At 42.7% G+C, this 20,059-nt stretch overlaps 2 protein-coding genes across 2 annotated transcripts in view; both read left to right on the top strand.

The window, feature by feature from the left end:
* Positions 1-19,942, top strand: part of LOC125823164 (uncharacterized) — a 20,180-nt gene extending 238 nt beyond the window's left edge. Inside the window, 14 exon segments of the mRNA XM_049502590.1 lie at positions 10-80; positions 4,082-4,349; positions 5,016-5,284; positions 6,184-6,999; positions 7,099-8,004; positions 8,130-8,508; positions 8,511-9,041; positions 10,605-10,774; positions 10,862-11,240; positions 11,313-11,831; positions 11,949-12,159; positions 12,250-12,445; positions 12,493-12,834; positions 19,871-19,942. Of these exon segments, the coding sequence (XP_049358547.1) occupies positions 10-80; positions 4,082-4,349; positions 5,016-5,284; positions 6,184-6,999; positions 7,099-8,004; positions 8,130-8,508; positions 8,511-9,041; positions 10,605-10,774; positions 10,862-11,240; positions 11,313-11,831; positions 11,949-12,159; positions 12,250-12,445; positions 12,493-12,834; positions 19,871-19,942 (5,129 nt within the window).
* Positions 1-20,059, top strand: part of LOC125823082 (fatty acid amide hydrolase-like) — a 339,008-nt gene that overhangs the window by 24,731 nt on the left and 294,218 nt on the right. The gene's annotated exons all lie outside the window — the stretch shown is intronic.

Below are 20,059 nucleotides of genomic sequence, written 5' to 3'. Positions count from 1 at the left end.
GAAAGTCAGAAAGACAGCGTCGGCAGGAGAAGGAGGCTAGGAGGGCATCGATTGCAGATGAAGAGTTGCGCCAGCAGAGGGTGCGTGAGAGAGCTGCAGGGGCATCGAGCTCTGCCCCGTTGCAGAGGATCAGCCTATTTGGGGGCGTTGCGGCACCACTGATGGTGCGGAGCGTTTGATGAGCGCACTACTGAGGTGCTAGGATGTTGAGGTGGGCCTACTGAGGGTGCCCCCTGATGTTCCAGAGGGCTCCGGGAAACCGGACCCCCTGCTTGTTGATGATTCGCCGGCGCTTTGCGCCACAGGTTTGCTTCACTCAAATCCATTCACTTTTACTGTCTATGTATGCATTGTGGACAATTGCATCTATTTTTGTTGGGGGTGGGGTAAATGGATCGTGAGTGATAGGGTGAAGTCTGAGTAACCCAACTCATGAATCCTCTCTTGGGGTTTTCTTGCCTGTGTTCTTTTCCCCAAGGACTGTTTAATTTTTGTTGAACCGGCATGTCTTAGGATTGTGTGTGTAGAAGCATGATACAGAATGAAGCATGATGGCTTAGAAAAATGATACCCGTCAGATTCTGGGTTGTATGCTAGAAGTAGGCTACGATTAGTTGATTGTGTTGGCTCTGAGTATGACATAGTAACAATCAACTTGATTGCATGATTAAACCTGAGACTTGAACTGGGTATCTGATAATCTGATAATGAAACTTGTGCCAAGAGTGGGTGAGAATCGTTGACTATTCAAACAGTTTTGTGCAAAACTAGAACTTGCCCGGTTAGTCCTGCTAAGACAATTCAATCTAGAGGATAGGAAGTGATCATAGGCCGTTGTTCTGAAAAATCCACAAATTGCCTAGAAGGATTCAACCAAATGAAATAACTGTTCCCTTTGATCCAACTTTAGCCTAAAAATAAACCATTTCTTTCTAAAACCCCGAACTCACTTTCCCATAATCTACTATGTTGGCCCCGGTCCCTCCTTGGACATGTGCACTTTGACTTAGGCCAAAAGCCTAAGTTGAGGGTGGCTAATGTAAAAAGTAAATTCAATCTTGGCCCTGACTGACATCGGGTATTGTGAACCTCACTAACGGAAAATCCATAAGTTGAGGGTGGCTATGAAAGAGGAAACGGAAAGAAAATGGGTATTAAAAAAAAAAAAAAAAAAAAAAAAAAAAAAAAAGGGGGATGTGACTTGTTAAAAGGGAAGGAACAAATGGAGCTACAAAGTCTAAAGTCACATCCGTGGTTGAAGAAATTCAAGGGAAAGAAGGTAAAGCAATAATATGACAAAAATAGGGCAAAAAGAGGTTAAAAGCCTAGTGTATGACAAGGAGGGCAGAAAGTCACTAAACAGTACCCAAATGTACCACACCTACCCTGAGCCTACGTTACAAGCCAATAAAGTCCTATAGTGATCTTGGAGTCTAGTTTGGAGAGTCCAAGCAGTGAAAATAAGGGCAAGCTTATGGCAGTAAGCACTAACTGTATTTGAAATTACTTCTGAGCGTGAGTGTTGAATAAATCCTTGTACCATGAATGAAATAAATTTTTATGCAAAAGAGGATTTCGTTGAAGTAAGGGCACTAGTTACATTGTTGGAAAGTTGGTACCTGGGTGACAGTGAGAAGGTGTCTGTTGTGTGTCAGTTGGTTGGTCTGTGTCATGATGTGATCCACATGAGTTGGCTTATCGAGTCTAAGAGAAGAATGTGCACCCGAACAATGAGGAGGTAGAGAGTCATGTGATTGCTTGAGTTAGAAATGCTTGCTTCTATACAAGTGTCGTTTAGAGTCTAGTGCGTCGCTTGAGGACAAACAACGAATTTAAGTTGAGGGTGTTGATATACCGTGAGTTTACGGTATTTCTAATACATTTCACTTACAAGTTGTGTGTGTCTAGGGCCTTTTTATATTGGTTTTTATGTGTTTTATCATGTTTTGCAGGAAAGGTGTTCAGGCGCGAAAGTTTAGAGACAGCTGAAGAAATGCAGAAAAGGGCATCCACGGAGGTCATCTACGGACCGTAGGTCCATTCACGGTCCGTAGGTGAGGACCGTAGATCAGCAGGAAAGTGTTGAGGACAAATCAGGGAAATCTGACCAAGTGTGGAACCACGGTGCCCATTGACGGTCCGTAGATTGATCTACGGACCGTACTGTTGATCCGTAGATTGAGACTGCGAGGGTTCCAGTACCTGATTTTTGAAAATGCTAAGTATGGAGCTACGGAAGGTATTGACGGACCGTAGGTCGATCTACGGTCCGTACTGTTGGTCCGTCGTTTGCTTCAGAGAAGATGATTTTTTGGAAGATGAAATATTTTCTAAGTCCCGAGTGACGGAAGTGACTTACGGACCGTAGATCGATCGACGGTCCGTAAGTCAGTCTCGTGGATCGAAGACGCGTACCTGAACAAAACTTTCCTTAATTTGTTTCCCTTTTTATTTAGGATTTGTTTTCTATAAATAGGACATGTAAACCTCGTTTTTGAGGGTTAGACACTATTATTCTATTTTTGCTTTGTAACTTTGGAGATTAATTTGCAACCCTAGCAATTATTGATTTCTAAAGTTTGTTTTGAAGATTTTGGCTTTGCAATTCAAGTAAATTTCTGGGTTTATTATTTTCTTTAAGTAAGTTCATGATTTCTTCATCTACAATTATGAATTGTGTTCTTGCTAGTATGGGTAACTAAATCCACAACTAGGGTTGTGGGAACCATGATCGATTAACAAAGTATGAATAGTAAATAAGCAATTCTTGAATAGTGTTTTGCATGTATTGATAATTCTTTCGTTTAGAAGTCTTTTTAACGAGTGCACGCGTTAGAACTCGCCTTGTTACTACTTGCCGGACCAAGGAGGTAATTAACAAGAAAAGAATTATCAACATAGATTTAGTGTGATACTATCTAATAGGCTAGTGTCGATTGGTGCGAAGTAATAACTAAGCCAAACATCGATTATGATGTCTAATATGAGGTAAAGGTAAGGGTTAGTAAATTATACACACGTAGCCGGACCAAGGTGCGGGATGAAATTCTCTAGATGCCGGACCAAGGATTTAGAGATACCTAACTTATCACTTTGCATGTAACATACTAGAAAAGGATTGCTATTACTAGGATTACTGCGTTATGAGATTATGGGGAACACGTATACCCTAGTTATTTCTCTTATCTTGATAACAACCAAAGTTGAGTTTAATTATTGATTACTTACTAAGTTTTTACTATTTGTTTCACACAAGCACAAACCCCCTTTTATTACCTGTTTCTGGAAATAATTTGACTAATTGAATATAATTGTTGGTTAAAAGTAAAGTCTAAACCATTTTCCTCGTGGGATCGACCTCAACCTACAAGTTGGGTTCTTTACTTGATAACGATCGCTTATGCTTCTGAAAGGAAGTGTAATTTGAGCGTGTCAAATTTTGGCGCCGCTGCCGGGGAATTTTGGCTTTTAGATTTAGTTTTAACTACAATATTGAACGTTAGTCAAATATTTCCTAATTTTATTTTTTTTTTTCTTTGTTTTTGTCTCTCTCAGGTTCCGACCCTAGTGTATGCCAAGTACACGGAGCCAAGGCGAACCACTCACTCCATACGATCCAGAGTTGAACAGAACTTTGCGAAGAATGAACAATCAAGGACTTCCAGTTCATCCTATCGGAGGAAATCTAGATGAAGCAATTGAGTTACAGCAGCCAAGAGTAGTTGGTGGGGAAAACCGGGGTGTAGCTGAAAATCAATTGGGAGATGCAGTGAGAGTGCAAGGCCCACAACCGCATGACAACTATCGGGGCAACATCGATATAGCAGACTCTGATGGACCTATTGTCCTACCTCCTCTACCTCCAGGGCACACATTTGTGGTGACTAGTAGTTTGATGCAGATGCTTACAGCAAGAGGCTTATTTTCAGGATCGCCATCGGAGGATCCACATGCTCACTTAGCCAAGCTCAGGGTGGTTTGCAAAAGTTGTGTAGGTAGACCAGACTTGGATATGAGCGTCATTGGGTTACGAGTGTTCCCTCTGTCACTGACAGGTGATGCTGCAGTATGGTTCACTGAGCTTCCTTATAACTCAATATTCACATGGGACCAATTGGCGGAAGTGTTTAAAGCAAAGTACTATCCGGTGTCTAAAAAGCTCAATCACAAAGATAGGGTCAACAATTTTGTAGCATTACCTGGGGAGTCTGTGAGCAGCTCGTGGGACAGATTCACTGCATTCGTAAGAAGTGTTCCAAATCACCGTATTGATGAAGAGTCGCTGAAGGAATATTTCTATAGAGGACAGGATGACAACAATAAAGCCGTTCTTGACACTATTGCTGGAGGTTCATATGGTGATTGTACATATGCACAGATTTCTGAAAAACTGGAGAGGATCTCTCGCAACAATAAAGCATGGAGCACTAGGAGGACAGATACTGGGAGAAACACATTTGCCGTTCATAATGCAACTGTTAACTCTACAGATGATATCCGTGAGGAGATGGCTCAGATGAGGACAGAGTTGGGGTTAGTATTGAAGCATGTGAGTGGAGGAGCAGAAAAGGTGAATGCTGTAAACTACTTAACTAGAACTCCACCACCAGTTGAGGAGTGTTACTATGAAGAGGACACTTATGCGGTGAACGATCAGACGGGGGGTTTCCGACCAAACGCCCAAGGATCCAACACGGAAAATTGGCGCCAAGGTCAAGGGAACCAAGGTCGGAACTATGGAAATTACAACCGAGAGGGTCACTATGTCCGAGATGGGAACTTCAATCGCGACAACAACTACAACAGGAACAACTATGGCAATAGAAATGATCGGGTTGGACCCTATGTTCCCCCTCAAAATCGGGAATCTGGTGCTAGGGAAGTTGGAGGAAATATGACGCGTATCGAAGATATGCTGCATAAGATGATGAGAAGGTTTGATACAACAGATGAGAACGTGAAAGAGATGAGAAACGACTTATCTGGTATTGGTCAAAAGGTTGACGCCCATGCAGTGTCAATAAAGCATCTAGAGCAACAAATGACGCAGTTGTCTACTACAGTGAACCCGCGTCAACCTGGCACTCTTCCGAGCAATACCATCCAGAATCCAAAGAATGATGGACATTGTATGGCAATTACCACTCGAGGAGGTAAACAAACCATAGATCCACCTATGCCGTCTATGGTGGAAGTTGAGAACAGAAAAGAAGATGATGTGGTGAAAGTTAGAGAGGAGTCAGAGGTTGTGACAGAACAAGAAGTGGAGATACCTCAGAAAGTGGTTCCCATACCTAGACCTCCACCACCTTTTCCTCAAAGGTTAGTGAAGAAGACTGAAGATGGGAAATATCGCAGGTTTATCACTATGTTGAAGCAGCTTTCTATCAATGTCCCTCTGATAGAAGCCTTGGAGCAAATGCCTGGATATGCAAAATTCATGAAAGATATGGTGACAAAGAAAAGGTCTGTGAGTTTTGAAGATGATGATAGATTGCAGCATTGTAGTGCTATTGCTACAAGATCTCTAGTGCAGAAGAAGGAAGACCCTGGTGCTTTCACGATCCCATGTACTATAGGGTTATTACACTTTGCTAAGGCATTGTGTGATCTTGGTGCGAGCATCAACCTCATGCCTTTATCTATTTACAAGAAGTTGGGTCTAGGGGATCCAAAGCCCACTGCAATGCGGTTACTGATGGCTGATCGGACTGTGAAGAGGCCCATAGGTGTGCTCCATGATGTGCTAGTGAAAGTAGAGTCTTTCATCTTTCCGGCGGATTTTGTAATCCTTGACTGTGAGGTTGATTTTGAGGTTCCCATCATCCTTGGGAGACCATTTCTTGCCACAGGGCGTGCGTTGGTTGATATGGAAAAGGGACAGATGAAGTTCAGATTGAACAATGAAGAAGCAACTTTCAATATCTGTAGATCCATGAAGCAGAATGGTGAGCTACAAACAGTATTGCTATAACTTACAGAGTGGAGAGTGGGTCAGAGGTGCAAATTGAAGAGCGATCAGGTGTTGAGGCACTAGCAGCAGTCATGATGAATTTTGGTAGTGATGGTATTGATGAGTATGATGAGTTGGTAGCCGCACTTGATAAGTTTGAATACCGGTCCAAACCAAAGAAGTATGAGCTAGACATGAAGAATCGCGAGTCCCCACCCACAAGACCATCTATTGTGGAGGCACCGAAATTAGAGCTCAAAGTTCTACCATCACACTTGAGGTATGTATATTTAGGCGAAGAGAATACTTTGCCGGTCATCATTGCAGCAGATTTAAATGCAAGGCAAGTTGAGTGTTTGGTGACTGTATTAAAGAAGTTCAAGCGAGCGATTGGGTGGACTATTGCAGATATTATTGGGATCCCCCCCGGTATCTGTTCTCACAAAATCCAACTCATACCAGATCATAAGCCCAGTGTTGAGCACCAGAGAAGATTAAATCCGCCTATGCAAGAGGTAGTCAAAAAGGAGATCATCAAGTGGCTGGATGCGGGAGTTATTTATCCCATCTCAGATAGTAATTGGGTATGTCCTGTGCAGTGTGTACCAAAGAAAGGTGGTATGACTGTGGTTCCAAATGAACGAAATGAACTTGTTCCAATGCGGCCTGTCACGGGATGGAGAGTTTGCATGGACTATCGGAAGCTAAATGCGTGGACAGAAAAAGATCACTTTCCTATGCCATTCATGGACCAGATGTTAGATAGGCTTGCAGGAAAGGGTTGGTATTGCTTTCTTGATGGATATTCGGGCTACAATCAAATCTCTATAGCTCCGGAAGACCAAGAGAAGACCACCTTCACTTGCCCATATGGGACTTTTGCTTTCAAGCGGATGCCATTCGGATTGTGCAATGCTCCAGCGACCTTCCAGAGATGTATGATGTCGATATTTTCTGATATGGTGGAGGACACTATTGAGGTGTTCATGGATGATTTTTCAGTTGTAGGTGATTCATTTGATCACTGTCTAAAACATTTGGCCGAGGTGCTCAAAAGATGTGAAGACTGCAACTTAGTGCTGAATTGGGAGAAATGTCATTTCATGGTAAAGGAAGGTATAGTGTTGGGTCATCGAATTTCAGAGAAAGGTATTGAGGTTGATAGAGCTAAAGTCGAGGTAATAGAAAAGCTTCCACCACCTATCTCTGTAAAAGGTGTTAGAAGTTTTCTTGGGCATGCAGGTTTTTATAGAAGATTCATCAAAGATTTCTCCAAAATTGCACATCCCTTGTGCAAACTGCTCGAGAAGGAGAATAAGTTCTGCTTTGATGATGCTTGTCTTAGAGCATTTGGAGAATTGAAGGAAAAGTTGGTTACAGCACCTATCATTATTTCACCAGATTGGGAACAACCGTTTGAGGTAATGTGTGATGCGAGTGGAGTGGCGCTTGGTGTAGTATTGGGTCAAAGGCGTGAGAAAATTCTTCATCCTATTTACTATGCTAGCAAAGCTCTGAATGTGGCCCAGAAGAATTATACAGTGACCGAACAAGAACTTCTTGCAGTGGTTTTTGCATTCGAAAAATTTCGTTCCTACTTGCTTGGTACTAAGGTCATCGTGCATACTGACCATTCTGCATTGAGGTATTTGATGGCGAAAAAAGATGCAAAACCACGATTGATCAGATGGGTATTGTTGCTGCAAGAGTTTGATTTTGTGGTAAAAGATAGAAAGGGAACCGAAAATCAAGTTGCCGACCACTTGTCCAGATTAGAGGAAGAGGCCATGCTAAAGCTTGGAGATAGGGCTGAAATTAATGATGCGTTTCCAGATGAACAGGTATTGGCCGCTTCTAATGATTTGATTCCTTGGTTCGCAGACTTTGCTAATTATTTGGCAAGCGACATTGTGCCACCCGATTTGTCTTTTCACCAAAGAAAGAAATTTATGCATGATGTGAAGAAATTCTTTTGGGATGAACCTTATTTGTATCGTAGTTGTGCTGATGGGATTATTCGTCGCTGTGTGCCTGAGGTTGAAATGCTAAGTGTACTTGAAGCATGCATTCATCACCCGTTGGTGGGCATCATAGTGGTATTCGGACTGCACATAAGATTTTGCAGTGTGGGTACTATTGGCCTACCATCCACCAAGATGCTCATGATTTCGCCAAGTCTTGTGATCGGTGCCAAAGAGATGGAGGGATTTCAAAGAGGCAAGAGCTCCCTATGAATCCCATATTGGTGATCGAATTGTTTGATGTATGGGGCATTGATTTCATGGGCCCATTTGTGAGTTCATATGGGATGAAGTATATTCTGGTCGCGGTTGATTATGTATCGAAGTGGGTGGAAGCAGTAGCACTTCCCAACAACGAAGGTAAAAGTGTCACCGCATTCTTGAAAAAGAATATCTTCTCCAGATTTGGTACACCCAGGGCTGTTATTAGCGATGGAGGCTCTCACTTTTGTAACAAGTTGTTTAAAACACTACTTGAGAAATATGGTGTCCGTCATAATGTAGCCACTCCTTATCATCCACAGACTAGCGGTCAAGTGAGGTGTCCAACAGAGAAATAAAGCAGATATTGGCGAAGACTGTGAACGCCAATCGAACTGATTGGTCAAGAAAGCTTGATGATGCTCTATGGGCATATCGCACTGCATACAAGACCCCCATAGGTATGTCGCCTTACCAACTTGTATATGGGAAGTCTTGTCATTTACCAGTAGAGTTAGAGCACAAAGCTATGTGGGCAATGAAGAAGTTAAATCTGGACTGGGGCACTGCATCTAATCAAAGGTTGAACGACCTGAACGTGCTTGATGAGTTTCGCCTAAAAGCTTATGAGAGTTCGGCCTTATACAAAGAGAAGATGAAGAAGTATCATGATCAAAGAATTGAAAAGCGAGAATTTGTGGTTGGCGATCGTGTGCTGCTATTCAACTCCAGGTTGCGCTTGTTTCCAGGCAAGCTCAAGTCCAAGTGGACTGGGCCATTTTTGCTCACAAAAGTGCTCTCACATGGAGCGGTTGAGCTTGAAAATAAGGATGGAAAAAGGTTCTTGGTGAACGGGCAAAGGATAAAGATCTATTTGGGAAATGCTGAAACTGTGCAAGAAGTGATTGAGGCCTGCAATCTTGATGAAGTCTGAATAATCAAGATACCTGCGTCGTGCCGCGACGTTAAATCAAGCGCTGCTTGGGAGGCAACCCAAGATGTAAAATCTAGCCAATAATAGGGTTCTGTTTTACATTATGTAGTTTAGCTTTCTTTGATTACTTACGTTTTTATATCAAAGTAGGTAGGGGTTTCAGTATTTTAGTTCTTAGTGTTGGCTAGAAGTAATATAGGGTCCGTGTCCAGAAAATGTAAAAAAATAGCCTATTGGTTGCTTCATGTGCAGGTACACCACACAAGAAATCTGCAGAAAAAGGTCTGGTGCAGAGGTCTACGGACCCCATCGACGGTCCGTCGATTGATCCACGGACCGTCAATGGTATCCGTAGATCCCAGGTAAGTCCCTAACATTGTCCTAATATAATTGTGATCTACGGTCCTGATCTACGGACCGTAGATCGACTCACGGACCGTAGACGGGGTTTCGTGAGTCCACACCCTAGAGTTGAATGACCCGACCCGGACCCCCATTACTTAAAACCCCCATTGTTTTAAATCATTTCCCTTCCCCCCATTTCTCCCACAACCGTTTCTCCCACTAATTCAACTCCCCAAATCACTCCATAACCACCACATAAGATCCTCCCCTCCATAAATTCCCACAACCCTTTTCATACCATAATCAACCCACTCCATAATCTGATAACAAGGGTCCGGTGTTTGGTCAGTGACAAAAAGGTGACTCTTTGGTCTTGCTAAATCATAGTACCATCACGCAATCACCCCACTCCTTGTGCTTATAAGGTAATAGACTTTCTCTTCACGTTGAATTTCAATTCATAGATTGAATATAGAGGGTCGGGAGTGGGTCTTGACCTTGGGTAATTGTTAGATGATATTGCATGATAAACTTGAGTAGTACAATGCCCTTGAAATGATAGATAGTGATTGTATAGCATTAATTGTGATATGAGTTTATGTGATCGTAAATAGTATATGCTAGTTTCGACTTAGGGTTCCACATCTACTCTAAATTGTTGGGCATAATAATCGGTAGGAATCTTAAGAATGACGACCTAGCATATTTCAAATTGTGTATATGCTTGATTAGGTTGTGTTAATGTTGAAACCAAATGCCACAAATGTCTGATACCTGGCACTGATTGCTTCCACGATACCCCGGCTACGGACCGTAGATCCATCTACGGACCGTAGATGGGGTCCGTCATTAGATGCACCTGAAATTTACACAAAGTGTAAAACCACGGATGTGGATTACGGTCCGTAGATCCATCTACGGACCGTTCTGCACTTCCGTGGTTTTCATCTGCGACCTATATTTCAGACACCCTGATCCACGGAATAGATCCACGGACCGTAGATCAGTCTACGGACCGTAGGTCTCCTCCGTGGATGACTTCTGTAGCATCTGTCATTTTTTTTTGTAGACTTAGTTTGGTTCGTTACCAACTCTGAATAAGTTCTTTTGCTGCATATGTTTCGTTTTGGCACTAATGATGTTCCTACAGGTACCATGGCACCCAAGAAGATGGTCACCTACTCGAAACGGGGCAAGTCCAAATCGGTTGCCCCTAGTTTCCGGTTGATTGATGAGGACACCGAGAACGACGAGGACCCTACATACGTGCCCCTCAACCCACGGGCTTCTCGCGCTGCACCCAGAAGCATCCCCCGGAAGGTGCTCCCCGACGTAGTCACTGTCTCCCAGTCTGATGAGGAGCACACACTGATCGGGTCACCAACTGGGGCTGCTTCCAGTTCAGAGGGACCTATGTCCGGATCCGCGTCTGCTTCTGGTTCTGCTTCAGGCTCCCAGTCTGCCCACTCTTCACAATCAGAGTCTATCCATGCTACAGGATCCAACGCCAAATCATCCACAGGGTCTGGGCAGGATGACCAAGCAGCCTCGTCTGATGAGGCAACTAGCTCAGAGGCCATTCCTGCACCAAGGAATGATGAACCCGCCCCGATAGCAGGGGAGCTGAATAGGTGGTGTGTAGAGGGTCAATGGCAAATCTATCGGGATGCAAAGATGGTAAATGAAAAACAAAAGATGGCCCGATTAATTCAAGAGGAGCGCAGAGTCCTCACGGGGAGCTTGCATACTGTTCCAGATATTCACCGACTTTTCAAACTTCACAAGTGTGACTGGATGGCTCGAGACCCAGGGACGTATAGCGAGGAGATTGTCCGGGAGTTCTATGCTTCCTATGCAGCCACTCTCCGCGGGTCCATTTCCAAGCGGTCAAAGCCGTTAGCTCAGGCTCCGCTCACTTCCACCATGGTTCGAGGGTCTCCGGTGGACATATCACCTGCCACCATTAGCCGTTTTCTCTATGGTCCTACCACGGGCCACGCCTGGTCGCCTAACACTTCAGAGTTTGATTACCGCTGGAACATCGTGCGGAGTGGTGCCTTCCAGAGGAATGCTGACCAGCGAGAGGCTGTGATACTATGGCTGGCCCGGTACATTGCTGCAGATGGCGAGCGCGCGGAATGGGTCGCTGCTCCACGGTTGGGCATCCGGAAGGCCACACTGAACTTCGTTGCAAAATTCTTCTGGCTGTTGGTACGCAACAGAGTGTCGCCCACAAAAGCTGACAATCAGGTCACTTGGGACAGAGCGGTGATGGTTGCTGCATTGGTTGCGGGAGTGGAGATCGACTTTGCCCGAATGTTACTGGCAGAGATCCACGAGAGAGCTTTCAGGACCTCCACCACTTACCCTTTCCCCTGTCTGATATTTCACTTATGCAGGGACTCTGGAGTGCCGATCTGGCATTGTGACAGGCTAGTCCACCCTACAGGGGCATTGGACATCGGCCTTATTCGGGATGACGCGAATGTGGCAGCACCTCGCAGAGAGCCCCAGATTGAAGTACCCCCCTTGAGCTCCGACCTTGCAGACACTGTGGGGCAGGCACAGGGAGGTGACCCCATTATCCCAGACCACACCGACACTGTCCCAGGCTCCTCGTCTCAGGCAGCTAGTGTTGCTCCTAGTTCTTCCCGATCCACACCACCGTTAGGAGCGACGGTTGTCCCGATGGCCAGAGTACAAAAGTTAGAGGCGCAGATGGCCACACTGTTGCATCACATCCAGCCTTGGATGCAAAAGTCAATTGCCGAGTCCGAGGCTAGATTGGAGCGCAGGATGGAGGGGATGATGGACCGTAAGGTCCTGGCGATAAATAAGCGGCTTGACGCCTTTGAGTTGCGAGTTCTCGAGCGAGCAGTTCCGGCCACAGACTTATCTGCTTTGCAGGCTGACATAGCCAGCCTCCGGACTGATGTTGATGCCATTCTTGCTGCGCCTTCAGTTGAGACTCAAGCTGCCCCTACTGCGCTGGCTGATGATACAGTGTAGATGCTCTATTCAGTGGCATCACCGAGGAGGGGCCTGCACCGACACATGCAAAGGGGAAGCGGCACCGTTCTCATCGCACGGAGGAAGAGAAAGCTCAGAAAAGACAGCGTCGACAGGAGAAGGAGGCTAGGAGGGCATCGATTGCAGATGAGGAGTTGCGCCAGCAGAGGGTGCGTGAGAGAGCTGCAGGGGCATCGAGCTCTGCCCCAGTTACAGAGGTTCAGCCTATTTTGAGGGGCGTTGTGCGCACCTCGGATGGTGCGGAGCAGTTGATAGCGAGCACTACTGAGAGTGCTAGGATTGTTGAGGAGGGCTCTGCTGAGGGTGCTCCCGCTGATGTTCCAGAGGGCTCCGGGAAACCGGACCCCCCTGTTTGTTGATGATTCGCCGGCGCTTTGCGCCACAGGTTTGCTTCACTCAAATCCATTCACTTTTACTGTCTATGTATGCATTGTGGACAATTGCATCTATTTTTGTTGGGGGTGGGGTAAATGGATCGTGAGTGATAGGGTGAAGTCTGAGTAACCCAACTCATGAATCCTCTCTTGGGGTTTTCTTGCCTGTGTTCTTTTCCCCCAAGTGACTGTTTAATTTTCTGTTGAACCGGCATGTCTTAGGATTGTGTGTATAGAAGCATGATACAGAATGAAGCATGATGGCTTAGAAAAATGATACCCGTCAGATTCTGGGTTGTATACTAGAAGTAGGCTACGATTAGTTGACTGTGTTGGCTCTGAATATGACATAGTAACAATCAACTTGATTGCATGATTAAACCTGAGACTTGAACTGGGTAATCTGACAATCTGATAATGAAACTATGTGCCAAGAGTGGGTGAGAATCGTTGACTATTCAAACAGTTTTGTGCAAAACTAGAACTTGCCCGGTTAGTCCTGCTAAGACAATTCAATCTAGAGGATAGGAAGTGATCATAGGCCGTTGTTCTGAAAAATCCACAAATTGCCTAGAAGGATTCAACCAAATGAAATAACTGTTCCCTTTGATCCAACTTTAAGCCTAAAAATAAACTATTTCTTTCTAAAACCCCGAACTACTTTCCCATAATCTACTATGTTGGCCCCGGTCCCTCCTTGGACATGTGCACTTTGACTTAGGCCAAAAGCCTAAGTTGAGGGTGGCTAATGTAAAAAGTAAATGCAATCTTGGCCCTGACCTGACATCGGGTATTGTGAACCTCGACTAACGGAAAATCCATAAGTTGAGGGTGGCTATGAAAGAGGAAACGGAAAGAAAATGGGTATTTAAAAAAAAAAAAAAAAAAAAAAAAAGGGGATGTGACTTGTTAAAAGCGGAAGGAACAATGAGCTACAAAGTCTAAAGTCACATCCGTGGTTGAAGAAATTCAAGGGAAAGAAGGTAAAGCAATAATATGACAAAAATAGGGCAAAAAGAGGTTAAAAGCCTAGTGTGATGACAAGGAGGGCAGAAAGTCACTAAACAGTACCCAAATGTACCACACCTAACCCTGAGCCTATGTTACAAGCCAATAAAGTCCTATAGTGATCTTAGAATCTAGTTTGGAGAGTCCAAGCAGTGAAAATAAGGGCAAGCTTATGGCAGTAAGCACTAACTGAATTTGAAATTACTTCTGAGCGTGAGTGTTGAATGAATCTTTGTACCATGAATGAAAGTAAATTTTTATGCGAAATGAGGATTTCAGTTGAAGTAAGGGCACTAGTTACATTGTTGGAAAGTTGGTACCTGGCTGACAGTAAGAAGGTGTCTGTTGTGTGTCAGTAGGTTGGTCTGTGTCATGATGTGATCCGCATAGTTGGCTTATCGAGTCTATGAGAAGGAATGTGCACCCGAACAATGAGGAGGTAGAGAGTCATGTGATTGCTTGAGTTAGAAATGCTTGCTTCTATACAAGTGTCGTTTAGAGTCCTAGTGCGTCGCTTGAGGACAAACAACGAATTTAAGTTGAGGGTGTTGATATACCGTGAGTTTACGGTATTTCTAATACATTTCACTTACAAGTTGTGTGTGTCTAGGGCCTTTTTATATTGGTTTTTATGTGTTTTATCATGTTTTGCAAGAAAGGTGTTCAGGCGCGAAAGTTTAGAGACAGCTGAAGAAAATGCAGAAAAGGGCATCCACGGAGGTCATCTACGGACCGTAGGTCCATTCACGGTCCGTAGGTGAGGACCGTAGATCAGCAGGAAAGTGTTGAGGACAAATCAGGGAAATCTGACCAAGTGTGGAACCACGGTGCCCATTGACGGTCCGTAGATTGATCTACGGACCGTACTGTTGATCCGTAGATTGAGACTGCGAGGGTTCCAGTACCTGATTTTTGAAAATGCTAAGTATGGAGCTACGGAAGATATTGACGGACCGTAGGTCGATCTACGGTCCGTACTGTTGGTCCGTCGTTTGCTTCAGAGAAGATGATTTTTTGGAAGATGAAATATTTTCTAAGTCCCGAGTGACGGAAGTGACTTACGGACCGTAGATAGATCGACGGTCCGTAAGTCAGTCTCGTGGATCGAAGACGCGTACCTGAACAAAACTTTCCTTAATTTGTTTCTCTTTTTATTTAGGATTTGTTTTCTATAAATAGGGCATGTAAACCTCGTTTTTGAGGGTTAGACACTATTATTCTATTTTTGCTTTGTAACTTTGGAGATTAATTTGCAACCCTAGCAATTATTGATTTCTAAAGTTTGTTTTGAAGATTTTGGCTTTGCAATTCAAGTAAATTTTCTGGGTTTATTATTTTCTTTAAGTAAGTTCATGATTTCTTCATCTACAATTATGAATTGTGTTCTTGCTAGTATGGGTAACTAAATCCACAACTAGGGTTGTGGGAACCATGATCGATTAACAAAGTATGAATAGTAAATAAGCAATTCTTGAATAGTGTTTTGCATGTATTGATAATTCTTTCGTTTAGAAGTCTTTTTAACGAGTGCACGCGTTAGAACTCGCCTTGTTACTACTTGCCGGACCAAGGAGGTAATTAACAAGAAAAGAATTATCAACATAGATTTAGTGTGATACTATCTAATAGGCTAGTGTCGATTGGTGCGAAGTAATAACTAAGCCAAACATCGATTATGATGTCTAATATGAGGTAAAGGTAAGGGTTAGTAAATTATACACACGTAGCCGGACCAAGGTGCGGGATGAAATTCTCTAGATGCCGGACCAAGGATTTAGAGATACCTAACTTATCACTTTGCATGTAACATACTAGAAAAGGATTGCTATTACTAGGATTACTGCGTTATGAGATTATGGGGAACACGTATACCCTAGTTATTTCTCTTATCTTGATAACAACCAAAGTTGAGTTTAATTATTGATTACTTACTAAGTTTTTACTATTTGTTTCACACAAGCACAAACCCCCTTTTATTACCTGTTTCTGGAAATAATTTGACTAATTGAATATAATTGTTGGTTAAAAGTAAAGTCTAAACCATTTTCCTCGTGGGATCGACCTCAACCTACAAGTTGGGTTCTTTACTTGATAACGATCGCTTATGCTTCTGAAAGGAAGTGTAATTTGAGCGTGTCAAATTTGGCACTTACCTCGCCAAGTTTTACAAGACCTCCAGTTAATGTATGAGTCCAAACGGCGGTCTAAGACGTCATCGCCGACCTGGTCGACGATTCGCCAAATTTCTCCTAGGTTCACCGAATTTTACAGACTCTAATTTCAAAATGACTTGAGTCCAATGTCGGTTCAAGTCGGGATCGTTGACCTCTTCGGCGAGTCGCTTACTGGACTTTTGCTAACCAATCTTATCTTTTCAAACATATTCTACACTTCAACCTGCAAAATCAACACACGATTATGTCTAAAACAAAAATAAAGCGATAAACACTTGGGTTGTTGTAACAACCCTAAAAATGAAATAGGAAGAACTAGAGCCTCTCATGTGTTTTAGTAGTGGTTATCTTGTTTAAATGATGAGTTTTGGCTTTAGATGTTTAGTTTAAAGAGTTTTGAAGTCAAACGTCAAGAGACGACCATGACGTTCGGAAACTAGTCTTGGGAGCTAGTGTGTCCTAGTGTTGTGTCGTCAAAGTTTGATGTGTTGTTTAAGGATGAAATCATGTGGTGATCGTTCCTATGTGTAGTAGTCATGTGTAGGGGTTAGACGTCTGGGTACGAATCCCCAAGGACCATCCAAGGGGCCCTTGAGGAGGACCCCATCTTTGGACAAGAAGCTGCCAGGGCAGCATGATCCACGACCCCAAACCACGGCTCGTAGATCCATCTACGACTCGTGGGTCTTGGGCATGGACCAGGCCTGCAAGGGCCTGCAGGTTTTGAGCCACATACCAAAACCACGGTCCGTGGCCTAGTGGGCGTGGAATGGACCTATAAAGTTGTAAGGGACACGATCAACTTAGGGGTGAGTTGGTAAATTCACCCCTAGTCCTAATTAATATATGCGTCATTGTTTAATGTGTTTTTAAGTATTTTAAAGGTATTTAAATATTTGTATTGTATTTTAGAATTCACTCTTCATATTTCCCAAAAACAAAACCCTTCTCTCCTAAAAAGTTCTCTCTAGAACTCCATTGAAGGGTTAGGTCAAGTTCAAGCTACGGTTGAAGGTTTCAAGTGTTTTCTTCTCAAAATTTGTGGGATTCATGAAGGTTAAGGTATGGGGATCCTTTATCCTTGATTATTCTTCCTTTCAAAGAGCTCAATCCAAATGTTTTCAAAGTTCTTCCAAAAACACAAAAACCCTAATTTCGATTCTAAGCATGGGTTCTTGCATTAAATGATTTTTAATGATGATTTATGCTATTATTGATGTTTATTGATGGTTTTAAGAAAGAAAATTCCATGAACCAATGTCTTTCCAAGTTTCCTAAATTTGGCTTATGAAGTAGGTTTAATGTTTATACTTGAATGATGATGGAATTATACTTAGATTGAGTTGAATAATTGTTTCCTATTATCATCTATGTTTATCCATTGTGAATTGTTGAAGAATTGAGGAATGTTGATTATGGCTTTGGAGAATGGTAAGTTGACCTAGCTTCATTGTAAATGTAGAATTGATATAGAATTGGGATGGATTGATGTGTGATTCACTTATGGTGGAGGTGCTTATATGTTGATATTATTGTGAATTGTAGCCATGAAGGCATTGATGAAGTTGTTGTATAATGTTGGAATATTGTATTATTGTGAATTGAGACCATGAAGGGCATTATATGAGTGTTATTATATTGTTGTATTATTATACACATATGAGGCTATATGTAAAGTCCTATATGAAGCTATATGTAAAGTATGTGTGAAGCTATAATGTGAAGATGTTCTAATGGTATTAATGTGATATTGTATAAAGTGTTATTATGCTAATGTGAAAGCTTGTTTCTCTTGAAATGGTGATATATGGTGATGATGGACTATGATGAGTCTTTATAAGATGATGTTGTAGCTCATATTCTAGACTTGAGTATCTTGTCTTGTGTCATGAAAGCTTGATTATATATATGAATGCTTGGGTGGGCTATGACTCAGTAATGGAGCTCTTTCTATGAATGCTAAAAGAGTAATTCTAGGCCAAGACTTGAATTGGTAATCTTAAGCATAGTGCCTTTTTCATGAGTCTAGCTTTCCTAAGTAAATGTATAACCTTGAAGGATGGACCTTAGGGTGATGTTCCTTTCTTGAGTGAAATGATAGACTTAGAGATGGATAGAGCCGAAACGGCATGAGAATCCTTATCTAAGAAAGTCAAATGAGCTATCCTTATGAACCTAGATTGGCTATGACTAAGAAATGGGGCCTTTCTTGGGAAGAGGTACTATGAGTTGGTTGAACTAGAAAAGGAACCCTCTCTAGTACATATGTGATTTAATACTCTATGGAAACCAAGGCTAAGAACCGAGTGGATGGTTAGGATGGTGGCCTAGTTGAGCATGAGATTAGGCACAATGAACATCCTTGGACATCTCTTAAACCATGTGCCAACATGGGTTGCTTTTAGTTCTACCCTTGGCAAGTAGAACAACCTTCACGGACTAGGATAGACTCCGGATTTCATACCTTGCTAGTGTGGTCTATGTTGGTTAAGGCCTATTTCCATCATATGGGATATGCACTCTAGTATTGGATAGGTTCTACAACGTGTAGGTAGTAGTATGGGATTCTATCTACACATGGCACGAGTAGGCTTAGAAGATGCTAAAGTGAGTTCCCTAAGCCTTAGGGCTATTATGTGATTGTTCCCTAAGCCTTAGGGCTATTATGTGATTGTTCCCTATATGCTTGTGTGTCTCTTAAATGGTTTTATAAAGAATGTTGACTTGTCATCCTTTTAATATGTTGCATATTTCTCTTATATTAAGGAAATGAACTATTTAGCATGTTGTATTGAAATGTAAAGGTTATTGTCTAATGTGGCCTTGAGGAACACTTAGGTGTGCTTGAAGAGGTTGTATGGGCGGCCACTTCATGTTTCACTTAGGTGTGTCTTAGGGTAACTTTAGATGGAGGTCCTAAGATCATGAAATGGGTTATTTGACTAATATGTTTATGTGACGTATATTAGTACTAGTTATGCATGATGGCTTGTGATAGGAAGCATGATAACTGGTAAGTTCACGTTTGGTGGACTTAGGATGATGCCTTAGTGTGGATGGTGGTATGGGACGCTATCCATACATTGCACAAAGTGTTGTCCAAAGGTTACTTGAGGTAGATGGTTTAAGGTGAAGGAATGGGTTATGTGTAGAGTATGTGCTAAAGTGGTTAATGACTTGCATGTTGGTTAGGGTTGAGTATTGTGACTCTTATACTTGTATTTTCATGAAGTTTTACCAAATGACACAAAATCATGTTTCTCCAATATTGTCCTTTTTAGCATGTTTTTGCATGGTTTCCATACTTAGTACTTGATTGTGCTAACCCCTTTCTTTCCCTTTTGACTAAAGTGTAGGGATTTGGAGATGTTGATATTCCATGGTTGATGGATAGGTTTCTAATGTGTTTGAAGATGAAGACTTGGTGAGTCCTCATAGATTCGAGGACAATACCCAACTTGTTCCTCTTTATGTCTTTTTAGTATTGTTTTGGTTGTGTATGGGCTTAGTCCCGATTGTTGTACTCTAAAGTATTAGATGTTTTTGAGACATCATGTATAAAGTCTAGAAAGTCTTCCACTTGTTATTTAATGAAAGTATCTTCGTGTGTGAAGAAAGTTTTTAATTCCTTATGGTTTTTAGTGTCTATGTGATGAATGAATGCTAAGAGGCTTGTATTAGACCTCTGAGAGGTCGAGTACGCCGGTTACGACTAGGGGGTGCTCTCGAGTCGTGACAGTTGCCTCCACAGAAGCGCCTTAGTTAACGTCGTCGCATGACTCAAGTCTCCACTTAAATTCCATTTGTGGGGTTTGCCTTATTTTCATAAGGCAGCCCTTCTTCTGGCTCTGGGTAGAGAGAAGACAACACTTGGTCCATTTGGGACTCTTGTAGCTGAATGAACACGGAATGAGAGGTTATCATCTGATTTAGCATTAAGACATTCTCTTTTATCTCCTCCAACACTCGGTCGTGCTCTTTGACTTTGTATAGGATGAGTGAGAGGACTTCTTCAATTT

Source organism: Solanum verrucosum, unplaced genomic scaffold, assembly GCF_900185275.1.
Source record: "Solanum verrucosum unplaced genomic scaffold, falcon-dt-bn FXZP01000301.1, whole genome shotgun sequence".
NCBI lineage: Eukaryota > Viridiplantae > Streptophyta > Magnoliopsida > Solanales > Solanaceae > Solanum > Solanum verrucosum.
This window is presented reverse-complemented; position numbering and strand designations above follow the sequence as displayed.